Source organism: Carassius auratus, unplaced genomic scaffold (genome assembly GCF_003368295.1).
Source record: "Carassius auratus strain Wakin unplaced genomic scaffold, ASM336829v1 scaf_tig00029177, whole genome shotgun sequence".
Classification (NCBI taxonomy): domain Eukaryota; kingdom Metazoa; phylum Chordata; class Actinopteri; order Cypriniformes; family Cyprinidae; genus Carassius; species Carassius auratus.
The window spans coordinates 25,034-47,518 of record NW_020525747.1 but is presented as its reverse complement, the minus strand read 5'-3'; the positions used below and the strand labels follow the sequence as shown (position 1 = coordinate 47,518).

Here is a 22,485-nt window from a genome sequence, read left to right as displayed (position 1 = left end):
GAGACTTCTTCATCCCTGATGAAAAAGCCTCCTCAGCTTCTGCATACACTGGCAAATCTGAGGGATGTGCAAAAGGATGAGGAGTAGTTCCAAATCTGGAAACCGGGGTGCCACCTTCGCCATCATATGCATCCTCACAATCTGACACAGATGTCTCAATCTCTGTAAGGAACAAATCTCTCTTTTGGTACTGCCTTCATAACCAGGCAGGGAGTCTTTGTCTGAGGCCCAAACCTGTGTGGATGAGTCGAGTTCTGAGAGAAGAGACTGGGATCTCTGCATTCCTTTGTCTTTCCTTCCATCACTTTCTTGTTCCCATAAGCTTTCTCCATCTTTCATGTTCACAGGGTCATTGGAGATCTCAGTCAGAAACAAATGTATGGGAGATTTCCTAGCGGCTGCAACTCGCTCACGTTGCATGACTGCGTCTTCCCTCCATAGGGCCGGCAGGATGGTTGCGAGGCGGGATTGTGTTCGCTTCATTCCCCTTGAGAAAAGCTCAGCCGTAGCTTGGATCGTGTTCATCAGCCAGGTTGGTGTGCTGAATGTTTGTGCCACTGCTGGATCTATGCGGTGACATGAAAGGTGAATTGTCATCATCATCTTCATAGTCCTTTGAGAGCTCTGGACTAGAGGATGATGTTCTCTCAATTTTTGGAATTGTGGATTGGGATCTAGTCATTCTGGAGCAGGACTCATTGTCTGTAGTGTATGTCTCTGAACCATCTCTTGAATTATACAAAGACTGAGACCGTGTCATGCCTCTGTCAGCATGTCTCTCATCAGTATGGTTACAGCTTAGTGGGTCTCTTTGTAAGTGCATTACATTGTATCTGGAATATGTCTCTGAAGAGTACTTTTGACCCTTTTGGAGTCTATAGTGGGGAGGGAGAGGTGGAGGACAGGTCTGAGGTGGGAGGAACAAGGAGTGACTGCCAGAAGATGGTGGAATAGAAGGAGAGAGTGATGGAGATGGGGGCAGTGTCTGATGAGTGCGGTTTAAGCTCAGATGGTCAAAATTGACTTTTGACAGTGAACTTATTAGTAAAGAATCAGAGGTCTCAACTTTGCCTGTCGGGAACGAGGATCCAGGGTAGATGTCTAACCCGTATGTTCTTGCGTAACCTAGTGGAGGAACAGGCAGGGGACGTGAGTGTGGATGGCTGCCAGAGGACATAGACATTGAACGAGGTTTAGGCGGGAGAAATGGGTGCTTGAGGACCAAATGACTTTTGGTTTGCTTCTCCAATGTTTATGACAGCGTAATCCGTCACTCGGTTACAGTTCTCCTTACTAAACTCAACCAAGCCAGTGTTTGGAACCATAAGCTTTACCTCACTGGATCTGACAGTCTGAGAGGTGCCTCTCATAAAGCCATCTTGCTGATTGAAAGCTGGCCTGTCTTTTCCAGTAGTCCCTGTTTGAAGCTCGACCAGCTCCAGATCTCCAGAACACACTTTTTTTTTTTTTTAAAGAGCACCCTTTTCCTAGACTAGGGGACTTATCCTGGGGAGTATGCTCTTCCAGGCGAATGTAATACTCGCTGGCCAGTGAAGGGCTGCGGGCACTGATCACAGGGACGACGGTCGGTGTGTCCAAGGTTTGTCTGTGGCCAGAATTGGGTGTCGGTATTGGTTGAGGAGGAGGAAGTGGTTTGTAACCTCTCCTGCATGGGCCCTTTCCCAGAAGTATTCAAAGTTTAACCCTTTGCTGGTCTCTGTTACAGTAAGAATGTCATCTAGCTCAGATGTTGGAGAGATCATATTGTCCACAGGGTCCAAAAGTGGAAAAGAGTTTCCGTTTTCTCTGAGGCAGCCATCCTCCCTCCCATACTCTCTCTCCCTCAGAAGTTTGTGTGCGGCTGACTGAAAAGCTGGGGGCCGGAGGGCATCCCAACGTCTTTCAAACGACTCATCACTCTCTCCTCTCCTTCCTTCTCCACTGTCTTCCTCATAATCCTCCTCATCATCATCCCTTCTAGCACTCTTACGACTTCCTTGCTCTGCGGCAAGGAGAGAGGAGAGAAGGAGGAAGACTTTGTTGACCGTTGGCCGCTGGGATGGGGGTAGCCAGCAAGACTGCATGACCTCGTACCTAATGAAACATGCAAAAATAGTTCACATATTAGTATGTGACATTAAATACTACATATTTTACTTTATTTAGAGTACATTCACTTTTCTCTCATTTTATTCTTTTATTCTCATTTTTTAGTGCAGTAAGACAAAATACACTCACTGAACTCTATTTCTGGATCTGCTTGCAGATAGTGTTTTATCTAATTAAAGCCATTAAAAATACTGACCAATAGTCTGCATGACCGAGTTTGAGGCGAGGTTGAGCCAGAGTGATCTGTCGTTCCCTGATAACAAAGGTGAGAACCTCATCGTCGCTCAGGTGTCTGTGCGGCTGAGCCCCAAATTCAAACAGCTCCCATATCACAACACCCAGTGACCTGTCAGTTGTGAAGGGAAGGGAAAAAAGTGGTGGAAGTTTAGAAAAAAAACAAGCATAGCACAAGTGATAGACTGAGATAAAATTCAGGAAATGAAACAAGTTGACTCCTCAGAATATAAAGTCAAAATATTATTTATGTTTTTATAATAATAATAAAAAAGCTAACTCCATTACTGTTATTTTTTATTTATGTGCTATTATTGGTCTTTCCATTTAAATTTCCATTATAAATATATTTGTCTATAATTTTCCATACCACACATTGCTGGTTTTGGTTTGATCAGTGACAATCAGATTCCCACGAAACTCCTCCAGAAGTTCAGGGGCAATCCAGCGGAGAGGTATCCACAGTTTGTCTGGTGTTAGATAGTAATCCTCCTGTTTGTGTAAAATATGGAAAACCACATTATCAAAGTTTCTAGTAAAGAGGCTAAGCTGCTCTAAAACCATTATGCATCTATATGCTGATTATGCAATATGAAATATTTGTTTTTAATACTGACAAATCATTTTCTATAGTACAGAAAAAAACTGAAAAAAAATTATATACTATAAGAAACCCTAAGATACCGACTGATTGAGGTCCTTTTCTGTAAAATCTGTGTGAAGTGGAATGACGTTTAGTAATTGTGGACGAGGACGAGGGCATTGGGGTGCAGGTTAAGAGGTTAAGTACCTTATATTGATTATGCGAGAGGCCATAGTCTCCAATCCGAACAGTGAGATCTGAAGTGAGGAGACAGTTCCTCAGTGCCAAATCACTGGAGAACACACAGACAAACAAAGAATAGTATCAACATTTTTTGATCAAGCATTTTTTACAAATGCTTTATATCTGTCAGTCACATGATCCTGAACAGTTTTAAAGTTAAAGATTTCCTCAGTCTTACCTGTGAATGTAATTGTTCTCATGGAGATGCAAGAGTCCTGAGGTGATCTCATATGCCATTCGTTGTAAAGTCAAGAGGTCTCTGTTTAACAGGTCAGGGGTCATCCCATCAGACTTCCTCTGAGCTCTTAAATACCTCTTCAGGTCACCCTGTGGATAAAGACACGAAAATTGAAAATCCAGAAAATTAATTGATACAGAAAATAGGATCAAATTTATAATTAAAAGCACTAAGACAATTTATGATTTCATAATACACTGATTTATTTACATTTTGTTCAGTCTAATGAGTACACAATGGGCCTTGTTAATGAAACATGCAGGATACTTTTGCAAAAAAGAAAAGAAAAGACACATTCACTATATAATCCAATACATCATGAATCCATTCTTGCATAAATTGCTTCACTGAACAGAATTTGCAGTTATTCATGAATACATCATTAGCTGTATTTCCCTGAACTACCGATAACAGACAAACACATCATCCAAGGCATTAATTGTTTTCTCTTAAAAAAATGATCTAAAATCGGTTTCAATGTCCAAATCTTGGTTCTCACCAGTTGACAAAACTCCATGACCAGGAGGAAAGGAACGCTCTCACTACATTGGCCCAAACACTGCAGTATATTTGGATGCTGCAGGCTTCTGTGAGATGAGAAAAACAAATCGATTAATATTAGCTGTGATGTCAAAGTTCTTGTAAACATAAGTTTTAAAGGGTTAGAGGGAGAAGAGAAATTGAGATTGCAAATGTAATTAAAATAAAACTTTGGTCTAATAAATAGATCTATAATTTTTTTTAGCATTCCCAGGGACATCTGGGCCCAAACACATCATGTGTTTATGTATTCATGCCCAGCGTTCAAATGAAACCTTCCTAGCCAACACAAGCCATTGTAATGCAAATAAACGAGCACAAAAATAAGGTAATCCAATGCTTGAATGAGCAATCTGATTGATCAATAAGTGGCAAATAATAGCCTCAATAAAAAGCAGCAGAAATCTTCATTTCATTTTCACTACTATAATTTAAAAAAAGCATGGACTAACTAGGAATTACAACAATCAGCAAGACATGATGCCAGGCAGAGCGACCCAGTCTTTCTGACCTGTATGGCTCGGACTCTGCCAGGAACTTCCTCTGCTCCAGAGGACTAGCACTGACTCTCAGCTCCTTCACCACAGCCTGATAGGAGCTGTAGTCACAAAGCACTTCAGCCAATATCACCTACCAGAGACAGATCAAACAGTTATACCAGAGAAAAAAAAGTTTACTATGCTATATCTGTACAAATGAAAAAGACGAAAAGAAAGAGAAAGTCATAAAAATCACATTTTAAGTGTAATATTTAATAATAATAATACTTGCTTGAGTAGAATGATCAATTTCACCAATATTTACACTCTGAGACACTGATTCAGAAACATCAGTTTCAAGTGCATATACATAATATACACTTTATAAATTACTTTCTTCCAGTTTTATTATTACCTGAAACAGCCTACATAAAGGGGTATGTAAAGAAATTATAATATGACACCTTTACAAATTCTTGGGAACCCCCACCAACATAGGTTTCCATTAGTGTTAGTTACAATTCAAGCTGTTCCTGAGATTAGAAATCTTTTGTTTACCTTCCCAAACCAGCCATTTCCAATCTCTTGCAGGTAGTTGAGAGAGTGCCTTCGGAAACATTGGGAGGTGTCTGTGGGTTTCAATAAGACTGTGTTAAAGAGAGTTATAATATATATATATATATATATATATATATATATATATATATATATATATATATATATAACTGTACATTGACAGTTTACTTGTCACTTATGAACATGTTATGGAGTTCGATGTGCATATTGCCCTTAGTAAATGGGTTTACCTGTGCCATTCGGTAGAATTGAGCAGCTCTTATCCCGCAGTGGAAGAGTGTAGACCTCCGGCAGTGATGGACAGGAGGACAAACTGTCCTCAGGAACAGGGCTGGATGCCCCAGAGCATTCTTCCCCTTCAGCATTATCAAACTCCTGAAAGAGAAAGGTGGAGGAGGGAATATATATAAAAAAGAAGATATTTAACCACCATCAGATGAACAAGAAAACATATGTTTCATGCTGATTCATATTATTATTAGTAACACCCACGTTATGCAAAATTCACATACACCTACATGTAAAAAATACACACACTAAAGGGACTTACATTGAATCCCACACCTCCTCTCTTACAGCAAAGGCAGGTGAGAAGCAACAGAACAAATGAGACCAGCCCAGAGCAGGAGATGAGAATAATCACATAAGGGGGAGGAGAGAGAGAGCTGTCCCGGGACAGAGAGACTGAGGGGGAAAAAAAGAGGGCAGAGTTTTACATATGCAGTCTTAAAAATATTAAGGGATAGATAGATAGATAGATAGATAGATAGATAGATAGATAGATAGAGTTAAAGCTAACTTGTAAATATTCCTAACAGGGAAAATCTGAAAAGGGCAGCGTTACATTCAGAACATAGCACAGGAATCCAATGAAGTGTTTTCATTGCACAAGGGGAGAAAGTACAGAGAAAAGCAGAGGAACTCATAATAGATCACCTTAAGAATGGGTTTCGGGAGGGGTTTGAGAGTTAAAGTTTAAGGGAAGCAAAGGAGATAAACCAGAGAGTCATCATACAAGACATTTCTTGTACTCGTCACTATTGAAGAAGAAGGGAAGGTTTTTGGAGTTTTGTTTGGGGGTAGGGCCTTTTTTAAGGGAAGGGACTGGATTATTGAAAAAGATTCTTGTTTCTGCAGGGTTGCTGGGTCAAAAGGAAAGGTGCCATACTTGATTTTGTACCTCAATTGGGCCATTTGTTTTAGGAGAGCCATCTGTGGAGAAGAGAAGGTGGGGAGGAGGGCAAGGAGGTTAAATTCCTTTGGCATTATGATTGCTAAGACAATCCACTACTAAAATGTATTCAATTGATTTGAAACCTCATTGTTTATTGATCAATGTTAGCACACATGCCATTGCTAGAGAATCTTCACCTCCCTTTTATTTAGCTTTTATTAGCTTTTATCATTTGCAATAATTAATGTAACTTCTAGAGGCCATGGGTCATGGTTTTCCTAAAATAGCATAGGCACCGCAAAGACATTTTTGGACACATAAGGACTGACAGCAAGGACCTAGTTGAAGCTGGGCAAGGCTGTTTAAAAAGAGTCACAAGCAGTCATTGTGGTCTGTTGTGTGAAAACGGTGCAGGTCATTTGAGGTTGTGCCCATTTAAACCTATAGAAGGTATTTTCAGGAAAATTACATATACATTACATATACATTATATAATATTAATAATTATAATACATAATTTGGATTTTTACATTTATTATTTTCAAATTTAAATATAAAGCTTTATAATTTCAAAATATAAAATGATGTCGGAACACTCGAACGTTATTTGTGTTGCTAAAGATCTGGCTAGTAGTAAAAAAAAAAAAAGTTAAAAGCGTAAATGAATATTAAAAATCACAACTACAAACGCCACGTTTGCAATTAATAGACACGCGTTTTGATTTCAAGAATCACCCTGCGGAATTAGTCTACTTTATCTATATGGAAATGCATAGGCTACTGAGCAGGTAGCAGTGAAAATAAATGAAGGGTAATATTATTCATCTGATAACCTTTTATTGTTCGAGGGACAGTGGCCAGAGTTTGGCAGACACGGAACTGTGCGCAGTTCCCTTCTTTGACCATATGGTTATCCATACTGCATACGAGAACACACAAATAAACACACGGGCCTGTTGGCACATTGTGTTCACGCTACTGCTAAAATAACGCGCGGAATAAAACATCCGACATAATAAAACGCCGCGTATGATGCAGATCTGCGAACAGCTAAAATAGGGACAAACAGGAAAAATTGCGTTATGTACAAACTATGATTTACCCCAGCCCCATAGGTAAAATAACATAGAGGAGAGATGTTTTTAGGCCCACAATGTAGAATCAAACATGCGTACCAGAATACCAGCCAGACACCTATTATTATCATCATCAGTGCGGGATCTACTGGGCTCAATATATAGTGCCAACATGAAACTAGATCTAATAGATATTATTTAATTATGATATAATAATTAGCGTCGCCACACATGATTCACCCCATCCAGATATATAAAATATTTTAATCAGACTGTCACATTATGCCTTTTTCATATAGCGTCTCATCGCCGCCTCCCCCCGAGCGCATCAATAACGCCGTCTAAACGACACGCTCACCTTCCTTCTGCGGGGCTCCCAGTGCTCTCTCCGGGTTGAAGTACGACATTAGCCCAAGCAGAACAATCACCCAGCACTGCAGTGACATAGTCGCGCGGTCCACGGAACCACCATCCGAGCGACGCGGTCAACGTTCCCCGCCGCGCGTCTGGCTCCCCACTAATAAGGAAGCGTCTCCTTGTTGTGCAAAGACGATGCTCTCGATTAATCCGCAAATAAACACGGTGTACACGCTCTTTTGTGTCAGCTTAATCCCGCGATCCGCATCCTCACCAGCGCGCTGTTACTACTATTCCATGCTCATCGAGTCCCATCGGTCGAAAACGGGTAGAAAATACCAATGAAGTCATTCTATTGGTTCTATATCCGATCCTATATAGTGTGTCAGTATCATGTGAGTGGTCCAGCTATGTTTTCTTCCAAGAAACCCCTCTACGTCAGACGCAACCGAGCTTGCGCTATGATCCCTGTGGAGCTGCGCGCGCCTCGCGGCGATTTTCGTAGGTAGACGTTGCCTCGCAATCGAACGATTACACCATGCTTTTCACTCAGGTACCTGCTGTGTGCCAACAAAAGCGTTTGTTTGTGAGACTGGAGAGAACGACAACGCCCCCGTGTCTTTGCTTTGGGTATCATTGCATCAAAATCCCCCTAAATTTTGCTTTGGCTATCACTGCATCAAAACCCCCCTAAATCGGACCACCTCCACGGAGCGATGACATGATCCGTTTGGGAGGACAAGTACACGGAGCGCGCAGTTGAAGCCTTCCAGTTAATGACATGCAAATCTCTGTCTGTATCTGGAAAAGGCCAAATATTTTCACCAGAAACGTCAATGGGGCCTTAAACACAATTAAATGCCTTAAATACCAACTACTTTTATAATCTCATCCTCCAAGCAGTCGTTTTTATACTTTTTTTTTTTTTTTTTTACAAAAACATATTAGCTTGGAATGAAAACAGTGCATGTGAATTAATTCACAAAATTAATTATTGCACTTTATAATAAGAACCACAAAGGATAAACAATAGCACCAAATGGCATAACAAGTATTTCTAGTGTCAGCTTTAGATGGCATTTCCACAATATGTGACTGATACATATTGCACAAAAATGTATATTCTGATTAATAGTCTATACATCTTTTCTTCACTGTACTTAGCGCCACCACACATATGTGACATTTTTACAAATACATATCATTGTGGCATAATCTCAGATAAACCTGCCTCTAAACTGTCACATAAAAACTTAATTTCATCGCTTCACATCAGAGTTGGTCGATTGATGTTTTAATGCCATGCTAGCTTCCCTGGATACTAATGTAACAACGAACAAACTGAAACAGTATAAAATAGTGATTTTTAAAAACCTATATCAAGGTTTCAAAGTTTGCTTTAGATAAAAACTCTAAAAGGACATTTTGCTGCTTATCCCAGCAATGCGATAATGGGGTATAATGAAGTCTTTACACAAGAGAGGAACAAAATAGTTTATGGACTCCAATTTCAGCAGCAGAAAGAAAATGTTCTTTGTCTCAGAATAATGGCTTAATGACATTTTAATGCTGATGCCTTAGAATTGTTCAGGAAAACCTTCATATCCTACAAATCATAAGATTACATTTTCATAATCACTCTTGTGCTGTGAGCACAAACAAAAAGGAGGATTTCTTATTTGACCCTTTTTTTCCAAGACATCTGACGCCAATAAAAGTGTTGCAGAGGCCAGATCGATGGCTTTTAGGTACAGTAGTAATCAGTCATTTTAAATGCTCTTCACACTTTGCATGTGGCTAATTTCTTGTCCGACCACAAAACAGTTCTGCAGTTTCTAGACTTATTGAATCAATCACTTTATAAGCTAATAAAAGCCATACTGATCTCGATCTCTCCTTTGCCTTTTCCGTGCCAATTCAGGAAAGTAAGCACTGTTGTATGGTCTGTCTCTATCCCCCATCTCTCGCTCTTGCTCTTTTTCTTTCCCGCCTCCGCTCCTCTGATCCAGTAAAGCCTGTGTCCTTTTCTTCTCCTCCGCTTCTCTCTGCAGTCGTTCAGCCCGTAATCTCTCAACTGAACTGTCATGAGAGGAAGAGAAATCATTTTAGGATGAAAAGGTTGACAAATGTACACAAGTTACTATTGCATTGGGCATCTACTCATGCATGTCTGAACATGTTTGCAAGGGGAACAATACTCCGAGTGTAGTTTATATAATACTTTTGCACTTGTTTGTAATTCTAGACTGCATTACACAACAGAAAAAGTGTTTAAGTTATTTAAATCTGACATCAGGAAGATATCTGAAGGCAAAACCATACCAATTATAAATGCATACATTTAAAAGATTTGGATCAGCAAGATTTATACTTTTACTCAGCAAGAATGCATTAAATTCAATTGAAAGTAAAGATATTCATATTGTTAAAACATTTCTATTAAAAAAAAAAAAAATGCTGTTCTTTTGATTCATGAACTAATCCTGCAAAAAATGTATGATAGTTTCCACAAAAATATTAAGCAGCACAACTGTTTTCAACATTTATACTTTAAAAAAAAAAATTTCTGTCTTCATTATGATAGGTCAGTAGACAGGAAACAAAGTGGGAGAGAGAGAGGTGAAGGGGATCAGGAAAGAGCCGCGAGTCGGGACTCATACTCAGGATGCCCAAAGCGCAACAGCGTTATATGTAGGCACAATGCCCACAAGATTATTGGCGCCAGCAAAAAAAAAAATCTTAAGCATAAAATCAGTATATTAGAATAGTGTCTAAAGAATCATGTGACACTGAAGACTGGTGGCTGCTGAAAATTCAGCTTTACCATAATAGTAATAAATTACATTTTGAAATATACATATAAAAAAAGTTAAAGTTATCAAATATATACAGCTTTGTTGAGCAGAAGAGACTTTTTTTCACCTGTACATAAACATCAAATTCTTACTGATTGCAAATAATCATGGTCACATGTTCACTTTCAAGAAACCACTCAGTGAATGTTCTGACATCTGAAGTAAGACTAAATTGTTGTGTAGCCAGGGAAGAGGCTCTAGCGGCATTGACAGAAATAGAAAATTTATTTCACACCTCTCTCCACTCCTCTTCTCTCCTCTGTATTTCTTCTCCTTGTTCTTATGCTTTCTCTCCTTCCCGTGCTTCACTGCCAGTGATTTCTTCATTTCTTTAAGAGGATCCAAACTGTCTTTTAGCTTCCTGTCTTTCTTTTCTTTCTCCTCTTCAGTTATGGTTCTTGGCTTGTTGTTGCCTTTCTCTTTCTTTTCTTTATCTTCTTCCTGTTCTTTTCCACATTTCATATACCAGGGAGTTGCTTCTGTTCCAGGAGCTGGACCTAGAGACACTAAAAGACCAATAGCACGTTCCTGCTTCTCCTAAAACCAAATATCACAAACCTAATTACAATTTTGAGCCATCTATGTGCAAAATACAAAAAGATAAATGTCAAATCTTAAAATTGTAGGTAAGGATGCGTTTTAGTGTCTTTTTGTCACACCTTCTCTTCCTTCTTCTCTTTGAGGTATTCTGCATTTCCTTTCTTTTCAGAGGAGTCCTCTAGAGGAAACAGATTTAGATGTTCTATCTCTCGGGCTCCTCGGCTTGCCTCTGCCGTCTCTCCATCCTCTGTTCCTTTCCCTGTCTGCTGAAGGGCTGCTTGAGATTTCTTTCTCAAATATTCGGTTCGAGCCTGAGGGATCATGTGAAAGATAGATATTTCAGAAATCAACACTCAGCTCAAAATTCAAGTTGATAAGGTGACATTTAGATATCGTAGACACAATACACATTTTTAAGCGTGCATTCCATTTATTTCACATGCGATGCAAACAAAGACAAAATACACATTTTTTTTATTTTAAAGTAATGCTGTGAGGTCAAATTCGACACGTCATGTCGGGGTCACTGAGTACAGGAGGGGATGAGAATGTAGTAAATGAACTAGAAACAATGGAAGGATGCTGGGTTGCTATGGTTACCTCTTGCTCTGCGCGTTCCACTCGCCGCTGAATCTCGCGTTGTTCCTCTGCTGCTTGAGCCTCGTCGCGGCGCACGCGCGCAATGTTGTCCTTATTGCGCACATGCCAGCTCTTTTTGGGCAAAATGTTCATTATGTAATACTTAAGAGAGCAGTGAAGCAGACAAATGTAGTTCTAGTCTCGTAGCAAGTTCGTCAGACCACATACAAGATCCAATAAATGAGGCAACAGTTTAGTTTAAATGGCACGAAACAGACTCGTAGACTTACTACGCAAGGAACTTTAAACTCGCCAATGAATCCCTTAGTAAATTTAAATCGGTTTCATCCATACTGAATATTCACAGCAAAACAGCTTTCGAAAAAAAATATACCAACTCGACGGTACGGGGAAAAAAAGCTTTGGAAATACCGGAAGTTGCCGTGGCGCCCTTTGTGACGCAGTGAAAAGTCATGTTCTACATGTAGGCTACCACATGAGGGCGCGACTAAAACCCTCAACGACAGCCTTTTGTTTGCCGGGGAAACGATTTTCATAATTTATGTAATACTTTAATATATTATAACGCTCACAAATTTAAACTGATAGTGTATTTTAATTATTCCTCTTTGAAAATGCTGTAAAGAATGAACAACAAAATATGAAGTAATGGTCTTTTACTTTTTGTGTTATGGTTTAATGGTTAACAAAGCCTTCAATAAATAAATATTACTTTATGCTTAAGTAGGTGCATAGTGTACATTATGCATCACAGAAGTAAAAAAATATTTAATAGGTACACTGGCTCATGAACATTTATTTATTTCAATAAAGAAGACTGTTACAACGCTACACAAGGTTACATTATATTGATCAAATATACAGTAAAAAAATGAAATATATATATATATATATATATATATATATATATATATATATATATTCTATGATTAATAGAGAACACTGAAATATAAATCTTTTGTAACATTAAAAATGTCTTTTTTTTTACTTTTAATCAAATGTATGCATCCTTTCTGAATAAAAGTATTAATCTCCTTAAAACAATTATTCCTGACCCCAAATCTTTTAATGGTGTGAAAAAATCATTGCTTGTATTTCTGTTAAATAATGGAGTGCACAGTTTTCAGAATTCTAGTATAAACTTATATTAGTCTTAATATGGATTTGGATCTTCATTGGGGTCAAATGCATAATTGTTATATTGATTCCACTGTGGTGATGTGTGGTAGAAGGGCTCAGTCTCTCTCAGGGGCTGCTGTGGTTCACGGTGTAAGTTCTGCATTGTGGCATTTAGCTCTTCAATTTGTCTAACCAGGAATTGCTTGTCACGCTGTTCCTGTTAAACCCAGATAAATATGGATTAAAGGACATATTAATAATGGCTCCAGTCAGAGGATAAATTGGAAACGAGAAAGATTTAGTAATACCTTTACTGATATTTATATAATATTCAAATAAAAAACACTTTTTTCTGTGCTTAAAAGGTATAAAAAATGACATTCACTGTAACCAAATATTTTTATATCATACAATTACACAATTTAAATATGCAAAATCATTCTAGTCTGTGAATTGGATTGCTAATGAAGAAGAACTTACCAGTTTACACTGTGATCTCAGCAGTGCTACACTTTTCCCATGGACAGATGTTAAAACGTTCACATAGCACAGGAGCACACTGTATATTAAATATCAAATACCTTGTAAAAATCAGTCAGAATCCTGCAGCAATATACTTACGCAACATTATCTATTAAAGGGGGGGTGAAATGCTATTTCATGCATACTGAGTTTTTTACACTGTTAAAGAGTTGGATTCCCATGCTAAACATGGACAAAGTTTCAAAAATTAAGTTGTACGTTTGAAGGAGTATTTTTGTTCCCAAAATACTCCTTCCGGTTTGTCACAAGTTTCGGAAAGTTTTTTCGAGTATGGCTCTGTGTGACGTTAGATGGAGAGGAATTTCCTTATATGGGTCCTGAGGCACTTCTGCCGGAAGAGCGCGCGCTCCCGTATAGCGAGGCTGAGCAGCACAGACATTTCACTGATCAGAGCAATTCACTGATCAGAGCGAGAGCGTCGCGAAAAGTCACAAAAGAAGTGTGTTTTTGGTTGCCAGGGCAAGACAACCCTGCACAGATTACCAAAAAAAAAACAGCATTAAGGGACCAGTGGATGGAGTTTATTTTTACAGAGCATCAACGGAGTTGTGCAAGTGTTTTTGTTTGTTCCCTGCATTTCGAAGATGCTTGTTCACAAGGCCCAGTTTGATGACGGATTTGCGTATCGTTTATTTCTTAAGGATGATGCAATCCCAAGGAAAAAGAGTCACGATCGTGTATTGGAACCGCAGGCGGTGAGTTTCCTTGTTAGTGCGTCCCCTCCCATGCCAGAGACCTGGGTTCGAGCCCCGCTCGGAGCGAGTCGTTGCTGCTGCTGCTCTCGTTCAGTTTCAGCCTCGGGATCTGATTCTGGATCATAAATAAACGGCTGAATCTGACTGTAAGCCATGTTTGTTTTGTTTGTTTGTTTTGGATGATGGGTTTTCCCTCACGGTAATGTCACAGCTTCCACATCCTCTCAACGCAAAAGCCTACTTGCGCTCGTGATTCTTTAGCTCCGCCCACACGTCAAGCCTCCAGCCGGTCGTGTTTTTCCGGGAAAAATCGGTACAGACTATCTTTCTCTTATGAATATAATAAAACTAAAGACTTTTTGGATTTATGAAGGATGCAGTACTACTCTATATGTACTCAAGATTAACAGGATATTGAGTGAAAACGAGCATTTCACCCCCCCTTTAAGCAATCCATAATAAGAATTCATTATAAGAATCTCAGTGCTTTTAGACAAATTACTGTTATGGAAATATTGAATATGGTACTTGAATGCATGTTGATAAAAGTTTTACATGAAACCATAAAGAAATCCTGAACTGAACCAAGGCTGTTTATACTGACCAGGAGAAGATGAAGAGTGGTATAGAGCATTTCTGGGAGCCAATATAAAACAGGAATTCTTTACTGCTGCTGCTTAGCATTTTAACAGCTTCTGGTACAACTTCCCACATTGCTGGGTAAATGCGGAAAGGCCCACAGCCATAAGACGGATGGATCCTACCAAAAAAACAAGAGAGAAGGTCTACATAACACTTGACATATACATGATTATACACAAATATTCTGTCAATAAAATCAATATGCTACAACATGGAAAGTGACAGGCCTCACTCACTTAGACACACTGTAAAGGAGAACCACACTGGACAACATCCATCCAAAGAGCAGAACCAACAGGAAGAAGAAATTGGAGGTGGTGGATCGGAAGTTTCTTGTTGCTGGTTGACAGTTCTGGAAGAGAGTTATCTGATACAAGCAAAGAGAAAAAAAATGAGCAATTGCAATTAATTTCGAATGTAAATGTGTGTGTCTGAGAAAAGCATGGTCGTGGTACCTTTTTGCAGTAAAAAAAGAAAATGAATTTGATGGTGTTGATGAATGGCAGCAATGGACAGAAAAGAGCTCCAGTCCAAACTACTGTTTGACTGTAAACTAAAGCAAGAACATTTGGGGCAACCAGAAACTCCTGTCGTCCCACCCACTGAGTTAGTTTACATGAGCAATGATCAACCACGATCCTGAACATGGCAAAAAGATGTTATAGACTTAAATTTTTAAATGTAGGAACGTATACATATATACATATACCGTACATATATATTTAATATAGATCCAATATACAAATGTGCAAACAGACCTGCGTGGGAATTCTACCAGGATTAGTGTAGTGATGGTGATCAGGAAGTCAAAAAGAGTTAGTTTATACATTTCCTGTCCAACCCGTGTCTCCCAGCACTACATGGTTGTGAGAAAGAGATTGAAAGTAAAAAATAAATAAAATTTAAAAAGGTACCTTTTTTAGATTATTTAGGCATTAAACTGTGAAACATCTATAGTAAAACAATCAGTATATCTTTCATATATCATTTTTTATTTTTTTACGGTTTTGTAATTTTTTTATTCATGCATTAGAATGCCTTAATCAATCAAATGCGACAGTTAAGCAATTTACATTGTTGCAAAGATTTCTATTTCAAATAAATCTTTTGAACTTCCTATTTATCAAAGAATCCTTAAAAAAAGTAATTAAAAAAGATTTCCACCAAAACATTAAGCTGCAAACATTAGTATCAAGAAATATTTTTGTGCATCAAATCAGCAATATTAGAATGATTCCTGAAGGATTGTGTAACATTGAAGACAGGAGAAGTGGCTGTTGGAAATTCAGCTTTACCATCAAAGGAATAAATAAAATTTAAAAACATATATTAAAATAGAAAACAGTTATTTAAATTTTTAAAAATATTTAAATATGAATGTTTTTACTGTATTTACAGCCTTGGTAAGCATAAGAGACTTCTTTAAAAAGCATTTTAAAAATCTTATGGATCATAGAAATGGTAGAGTATCTGACCAATTTAGGAATGAGAGCATATCTTAGTTGCTTACCTTATATTGGTCGTAATAATAACTACAGGGTTCGCAGTTTCCACTGTTGATTTCGCCCTTACAGGTAATCTGCTCCCACAGAGTGTACAGCAAAACACCCAAACTCACCAAACGCAGGAAAACTGCCCTACAATGACCAATACAAAGAATTACTAAAATTCAGCAAGCAGAAGAATAATGACAAAGACAAAATGAAAGACAGCAGTGGTTGAATAGACAATGTGTGAGTATTTAGAGAAAATGAATGGCACTTCATTTGAAAGCATTCACTTTCGAAAGCTATTTAATGAGGGTCACAATAGAAATTGAGGCTTGATCCAAGGCTAAACAGGAATTGCTCTTCATCTATCTGCTCTTGTCCTCTTTGATATCTTTTTTCTGTGTGGGTGTGAGCGTTGATCGAACCTCAATAAGGCCAGGATAACAGTGGTACTTGGAGAATACTTTTCCAGTAATGCTATCTTGTCACACAGCAATGGGACCACAAAATTGCTTGCTGTTATCACCATGGAGGGTAAGTATTGCAGCAGTAGCCCCACAAAGCCTGTTGTTTTCCTAGACTGAAAGAAAGGGAGATTTTATCCAATTAATTATTGTAAATCAAAGCTAGACAGGGTGATCAGAACCTCAACTAAATTAATAAAAACTGATTTTTACTTTATTTTAAACTTCCGTTTAAAAAAAAACCAGCACACAGTCCTAATTCGTTAATCTGAATTTAATGGCCCAAGGCAATATGGGATTTACGTAAATTGTAATGATATTATTTAATGTTAGATACAGTTCTTGGTCCTCTTTTTTTTTTTTTTTTTAGCTAACCTGGCTGAATTGAGTTGCCTCTGCAATGCCATAGAAAGCTGCACCGATGAGTATTAAGACTACGAGGTTAAGGAAAACACGTAGTGCATAGAGAGACACTGTTTGGCCCAAAGTTAAGGAGGCAGCCTTTTTCTTAAGCCTTTCCTCTTCTAGATCCACCTAGGTGTGACAGACACAGTGAGAGAGGGAGAAAGAGAGAAAAAAAAGAAACTATTATGAACATTATAGTGCAGGGATAGTTCACCAAAAAATGAAAATGCTATGAAAATGTAATCTTTATCACTTGCTCAGCAATGGATGCTCTGCAGTGAATGGATGCTATCAGACTGACAGTTCAAACAGCTGATGAAAACATCTCAGTAATTAACAATTAACCGGCACAACTGCAGTCCATCAATTGATGTAAGTTACCGTGTTTGTAAAAAAAAACAAAAAAAGAGAACAATTGCTTCTGGCCAAATACCAGTCCATAATCCATAATAACACTTCCTCAAGTGAAAAACTCCAAGCCCTGTTATCACCTCACATCAAAATCCACTGATATATTTGTTTAGAACTATTTTGGACTGTATTCATTTGTAAATGGTACTTGATTTAAACTTATTGCTCTCTCTCGCTTTTTTTTTTTTTTCTGGGTGAACTATTCCTTTAAAGATTTCTTTTCCATAAGCAAATTTTTAAGTTTCCCCAACACAATTACTCACAGTATGTGTGATATAAAATATAATTATTGTTTGCAATACACAGACCTGTAATCTGTGGCGAAGATTGTTTTGTTTAAGTTTTGTTGTACGGTCTCCTTGGAGACCGTGATCCCATCCTGTAAACACCAGCATACTGTAACCCCCTACTGCTCCTCCACCCGTCACTACGACAAGACGAGCCGTGCCGCCCATTCTGTTGGTCAATCAGAGATGTTAACGAAATACATCAGCAATGTGTTTTCAGTATGTTGGGAGAAAATGTGACAAAACTGACAAGATTCACCTAATAATCATACAAATCAAGCAGAAGAGGAAGTAGAATGCTGCCGTCAACAGATAGGCCAGAGGGATGTTGTAAGAGAATCCATTACTCTCAATCTTTGAATTATTATAATATCCATAAAACAGGTATGAATACTCCATAAAACCCTAAATAAAAAGACAATTGTGATGAGTAAAGATCATTCACCAATTTTTGTTTTTATTTTTTATTTTTATTATTATTATTTCAGGCTCACAAATAAGCAAAATTCTCATTCTATTTGCCTTGTTGTCTCTCAGTTATTTGAATTCAAAGTTTAAATTACAAAGTTGTAGGTTTAAATTGAAAAGCTGCCCTGCCAGCTGCCAAAACTAAAGACTGGAGTGTATAGGCTGCGGAATATTCAGCTTTTCCATCACAAATACATTACACACACACACACACAAATATATATATATATATATATATATATATATATATATATATATATATATATATATATATATATAATAAAACATTAAAATAGAAAAAAAATTCTCAAACTTACTGTTTTATTGTATTTTTATCAAATAAAAGCTGTGTTTGTGAGCATAAATTCAAACACTTAAAAAAACATCTTACCAACCCCAAACCTTTGAACAGTCATCAGAGATTATGTCATCAGAAAACAATAAAAAAAAAAACCTGAATGTGTGTCCATACCGTTCCTGAGACCAGGTCCAGAAAGTATGTGTAAAACACCATCAGGGCATCAGGTTTTGGATCATAATGCAAGCATGACTCAGTGCCTGTTTAAATAAATAAATAAATTTGACTGAACATTAAAAAAAACAACAGTACCATTAAAGTGAACTTAATTCAGTTAATTAAAAAACAATGAACATTCAAAGCAATTTTTTCTTAAAATGTAATAATATATACTTACTAACAATTTTTGTTTTCTTTTTACAAATATATTTTTGTATGTATATTGTGAATAGTATATTTTAACAAAGAGGGTTACTTGCTAATAGTGTTTTACCCTAAATCCATTCATATTAGTAGTAAAGGGTTAGTAAAATTAGGAAAAATCCCAGCAACCCTTATTACTAATTGCATTTGGTAATGAAAACAGAACAGAACAGGGAAGTATAGACCCATTTTAGTCGGTTTAACATGTTTATAAAGTGATAAGGTTTTCTTTGAAAGGATTAGTTATTATAATGGATTATAAGCTAATTATTTTAAACTTGACATGACATATTTTTTTTTGAATTTATTATACCTTTGTGAAGTTAGACTGTGAATGTATTAGCACTAAACTTGTCAGACTGGCCTTGTTGCTTTTATAAATACTGTATACTGTTATCCGATAACCAGTTAGAAAGTTCTCATAAGATGCAATCAAGCATGATAAGTTTGTGTTGTGTTGAATACCAGAGAGAATGTGTTTCTACCGTTTAGATTGACAGTGAGAGCGATGGTGGAGTTGAATTTCATGGAGCGAAACACAATGCTGGGAATGAGGACAAATGCTGCGATTAACAAGGAGGACAGGAAGTTGAGAATGACAAGAAATCTCAGGAACAAGAAGTAGGATCGGACTCCTCCGCCAAAGTGACCTACAAGAAAACAAGTGGATGAAGGACATCAAATATTAAACCCATCTTTTTATTTTATTTTTATTTTGTGTCCAGCTCCACTAGATGGCCTAAATTTGATCTCTTTTTTCTTTACTCAGATTATATTATTTTAGCTGGAAAAATCACATGTATGTGCAAATGAGAGCAGTATTTCTCATTTTTGTAAATTAATTAATACTTTCATCACCTCCTATCCTTTGGATTCCCCTATTCCACAGAACAAAATAGCTGAGAATGTATTTGGCAACCTCACAGAAACGATGAAATGTCTTTGATCGTTTGATGTTCCAAGAGCTAGAAACAACTGGAACTTTCATCTTTTGCACCTGCCTGGAAGAAGACAGCGAAAACAAGCCATATTATGAATTAACTTTCTAAAATTAAAAGTTTTAATATATACTTCTGTCTGAAACTTTAGGGAACTGGAGTTAGAACAGAGGAAAAAATAGTTTTTCTTTAATTCAAGTGTATCCCTAGCTAAATTTTGGTAATGTAAAAATGTAAAAGTTGACACTGGTGCACATATGTAATACAATACTGCATGTATACCATACTGCTCTCTTCAGACTCATGTGCAGCGGCAGCTCTCTGAGATTTTGAGGTTCATTAGAATCTTCAGCATCTTCAGGTGGGGAGGACCAATCAAACTGAACCGCACTTGTGTCTTGGGTAGGCCCTGTCCGCAACCTCAATGAATGCTGGGAACTGTAAGGACTAGGGTAGTCTGTGAGCGTTGAGAGAAAGCAGATGTATTTCAAAGCAATCACAATTACAAAAGTTGGCATGTTAAAATATTTCTGCAAGTGATCGTCGCTTGATTGTGCCATCCCAAAGAAGGACTAAGTCACTTTTACAGACTTTTAAATTAAATGTTCCCTCCTGGTGGAATGACCTGCCCAACTCAATCCGAGCAGCCTTAGCAATCTTCAAGAATCAGCTAAAAACACATCTCTTCCATCTTTATTTGACCCTCTAACTTTAGCACTCACTATTCTAATTCTAATCTTAAAAAAATATCTAATCACCTTTCTTATCTTTTTGTATTCTATCCATTTTCTTTTCATTTATTAAAATAAATGATAAAAAGACCTCTAACACTAGCTTGCTCTATTCTTTTTCTATTCTATCTGTTTTCTTTTTATTTATTATATTATTTAAAAGCCCTTGCTATGTATTCTGTGTTCAAGTTAACTGAGACTTCTTACAGCACTTGTATATCATTGCTCTTTTGTTGTTTTTGATTGCTTCTATTTGTCCTCATTTGTAAGCGTCTGCTAAATGACTAAATGTAATGGTAATGTAAATGTACTGTAAAACTATATATTGCAAAGAAAGAATAATACTGACAGTTAACTGTACTGTGAGACCTTATAGTCAAGTACAGTAATGGTTGTGCTTAAAACTGGGACTGAGAACAAAATGGAGCAGCATTTCCCATCAGCTCTGATATGCACTACATTTCTATATATAGCCAAGTCCTATATACAGTACATATTCCTATCAGTTCTCCTTAACACTTCTAAAATAGCATAGACCTTACCCCTAGACTTAACACTGAAAATGGGTGAAATTATAGGGTCAGTTATAATTTCTTTTAGATTTTCACTACTCAGTGTAATAGATGTCACAAGACCATACAGAACTTAAATGTAAATCTTAAATCAGAAACAACTATTGGAAAGACATTTTCAGAATTCCCCCAAATCACATTTTGTAAGATTATTCAAAAGATTTAATTATTACTTCATTGTAGTGTTACTTTCAATACATTATACAACAAAAAACTTAAACTCAATACAGTATATTAACATAATTATTGACAGTTTACAGCGGCTATTGAACTGTCAAATATAGTGTCACCAACATAATGTCTCAAAAGAGCCTATGATTTTCCAGTTATTCGACTGTAAATAAAATGTAAAAAGTGTATAGATGTAGACAAACATTTGAAGTTCTCCTACTTGGGAATAATTGCCAGCTAATAATAATATAATAATTGCCAGCTAACCCCCCTTATGTCCAACATTAACTCAGTTATACACACATCCACACTGTCTTACCTGGAGATGGATGGACTTGATTGTTGAATTCTCTCAGCTCCATCAGAAACAGGTACAATCAGCATGGATTCCACATATAACAAACAGAAAAAAGACAAAAAGCCAGTCCGGACACCGCAACTGTCAGTAGTGCACAGATAAGACGAATTCACACTGACGGATAAGAACACAGGTGTGTCAGGACTCTGTCATCTGAACTTTGAGTCTCATGGAAATAAACTTTGGAAACACTTCCTTGTACTTATTGCTACCAAAACACTAGCTTCACGTGCTAGGCAGAGATCTAAAAGGCAAAGGCAACCTATTGATAGATCCTGTTACCATGCGTGGATATCTTTAAAGCATTTTTCTTTCTCTGTGCACCGATATAAGATTTAATTAATTAGTTGCCACAGTTTAAATGATGAATAATTGAAGAATGAAGTTTATTTGTTGAATAAAAAGTTTAGTTTCTTATGAGCTTTGGTCAGCGTCTTCCTGTGGTTTATTGCCAGTTAAAAGTGTTGTCATGGAGACAAGGGCATAATGAGCCAGTCTTTATATTAACAGACTATCAAATCTTATAACTATCACACATTGTTAAAAAACAAGAGAATTAAAAACTAAAAACGTCCATCTCTCAGTGCAACTTATAAAACATTAACTAAAATGGGGTTGAAAAAAAAAGAGCTAAAACGAAACAGTTGGTAGGCTACGTTATACATTAACGTTACCGTTTTTATTTTTTTAAAGAAAGAAATTAGCCATGGACACATTACATTGATCAAAAGTTACAGTAAAGACATTTTTAATTCAATAATACATTTATATTTCAAATGTTCAAATGTAGAACTTTCTACAAAAACAAAATCGTAAAAAACTGTACCATAGTTTGCACAAAAATATTTAGCAACTCTTTTCAACAT

General features: G+C 37.2%; 3 protein-coding genes across 4 annotated transcripts; all 3 read right to left on the bottom strand.

Moving 5' to 3' along the window:
* Positions 1-1,552: 1,552 nt before the first annotated feature.
* Positions 1,553-9,032, bottom strand: LOC113079772 (serine/threonine-protein kinase LMTK3-like). The gene is made up of 11 exons (XM_026251974.1): positions 7,611-9,032; positions 5,553-5,686; positions 5,233-5,377; positions 4,985-5,055; positions 4,459-4,577; positions 3,907-3,994; positions 3,348-3,496; positions 3,134-3,218; positions 2,714-2,835; positions 2,306-2,455; positions 1,553-2,094 (listed from the first exon to the last, which is right to left on the bottom strand). Exons 1-11 carry the CDS (start codon positions 7,696-7,698, stop codon positions 1,572-1,574), a joined length of 1,674 nt encoding a protein of 557 aa, XP_026107759.1. The 5' UTR covers positions 7,699-9,032; the 3' UTR covers positions 1,553-1,571.
* Positions 9,033-9,157: 125 nt separating this feature from the next.
* On the bottom strand, positions 9,158-12,381 carry LOC113079773 (leukocyte receptor cluster member 1 homolog). Its single transcript, XM_026251975.1, has 4 exons — positions 11,605-12,381; positions 11,124-11,315; positions 10,700-11,001; positions 9,158-9,688 (listed from the first exon to the last, which is right to left on the bottom strand). Exons 1-4 carry the CDS (start codon positions 11,734-11,736, stop codon positions 9,475-9,477), a joined length of 840 nt encoding a protein of 279 aa, XP_026107760.1. The 5' UTR covers positions 11,737-12,381; the 3' UTR covers positions 9,158-9,474.
* Positions 12,382-12,581: 200 nt separating this feature from the next.
* LOC113079774 (transmembrane channel-like protein 7) lies at positions 12,582-22,051 on the bottom strand. 2 transcript variants are annotated; one of them, XM_026251976.1, is made up of 16 exons: positions 21,581-22,051; positions 20,070-20,244; positions 19,708-19,850; positions 19,335-19,499; positions 18,601-18,686; positions 17,920-18,065; positions 17,682-17,829; positions 16,933-17,091; positions 16,519-16,673; positions 16,114-16,240; positions 15,362-15,459; positions 15,059-15,242; positions 14,840-14,970; positions 14,566-14,721; positions 13,204-13,282; positions 12,583-12,940 (listed from the first exon to the last, which is right to left on the bottom strand). In XM_026251976.1, the coding sequence occupies exons 1-16, from the start codon at positions 21,621-21,623 to the stop codon at positions 12,758-12,760; spliced, it is 2,178 nt and encodes a 725-aa protein (XP_026107761.1). In that variant the 5' UTR covers positions 21,624-22,051; the 3' UTR covers positions 12,583-12,757. The 2 variants fall into 2 exon arrangements, with proteins under 2 accessions (XP_026107763.1, XP_026107761.1); XM_026251978.1 differs by lacking the exons at positions 15,059-15,242; positions 15,362-15,459 and having other exon boundaries at positions 12,582-12,940.
* Positions 22,052-22,485: the final 434 nt, after the last annotated feature.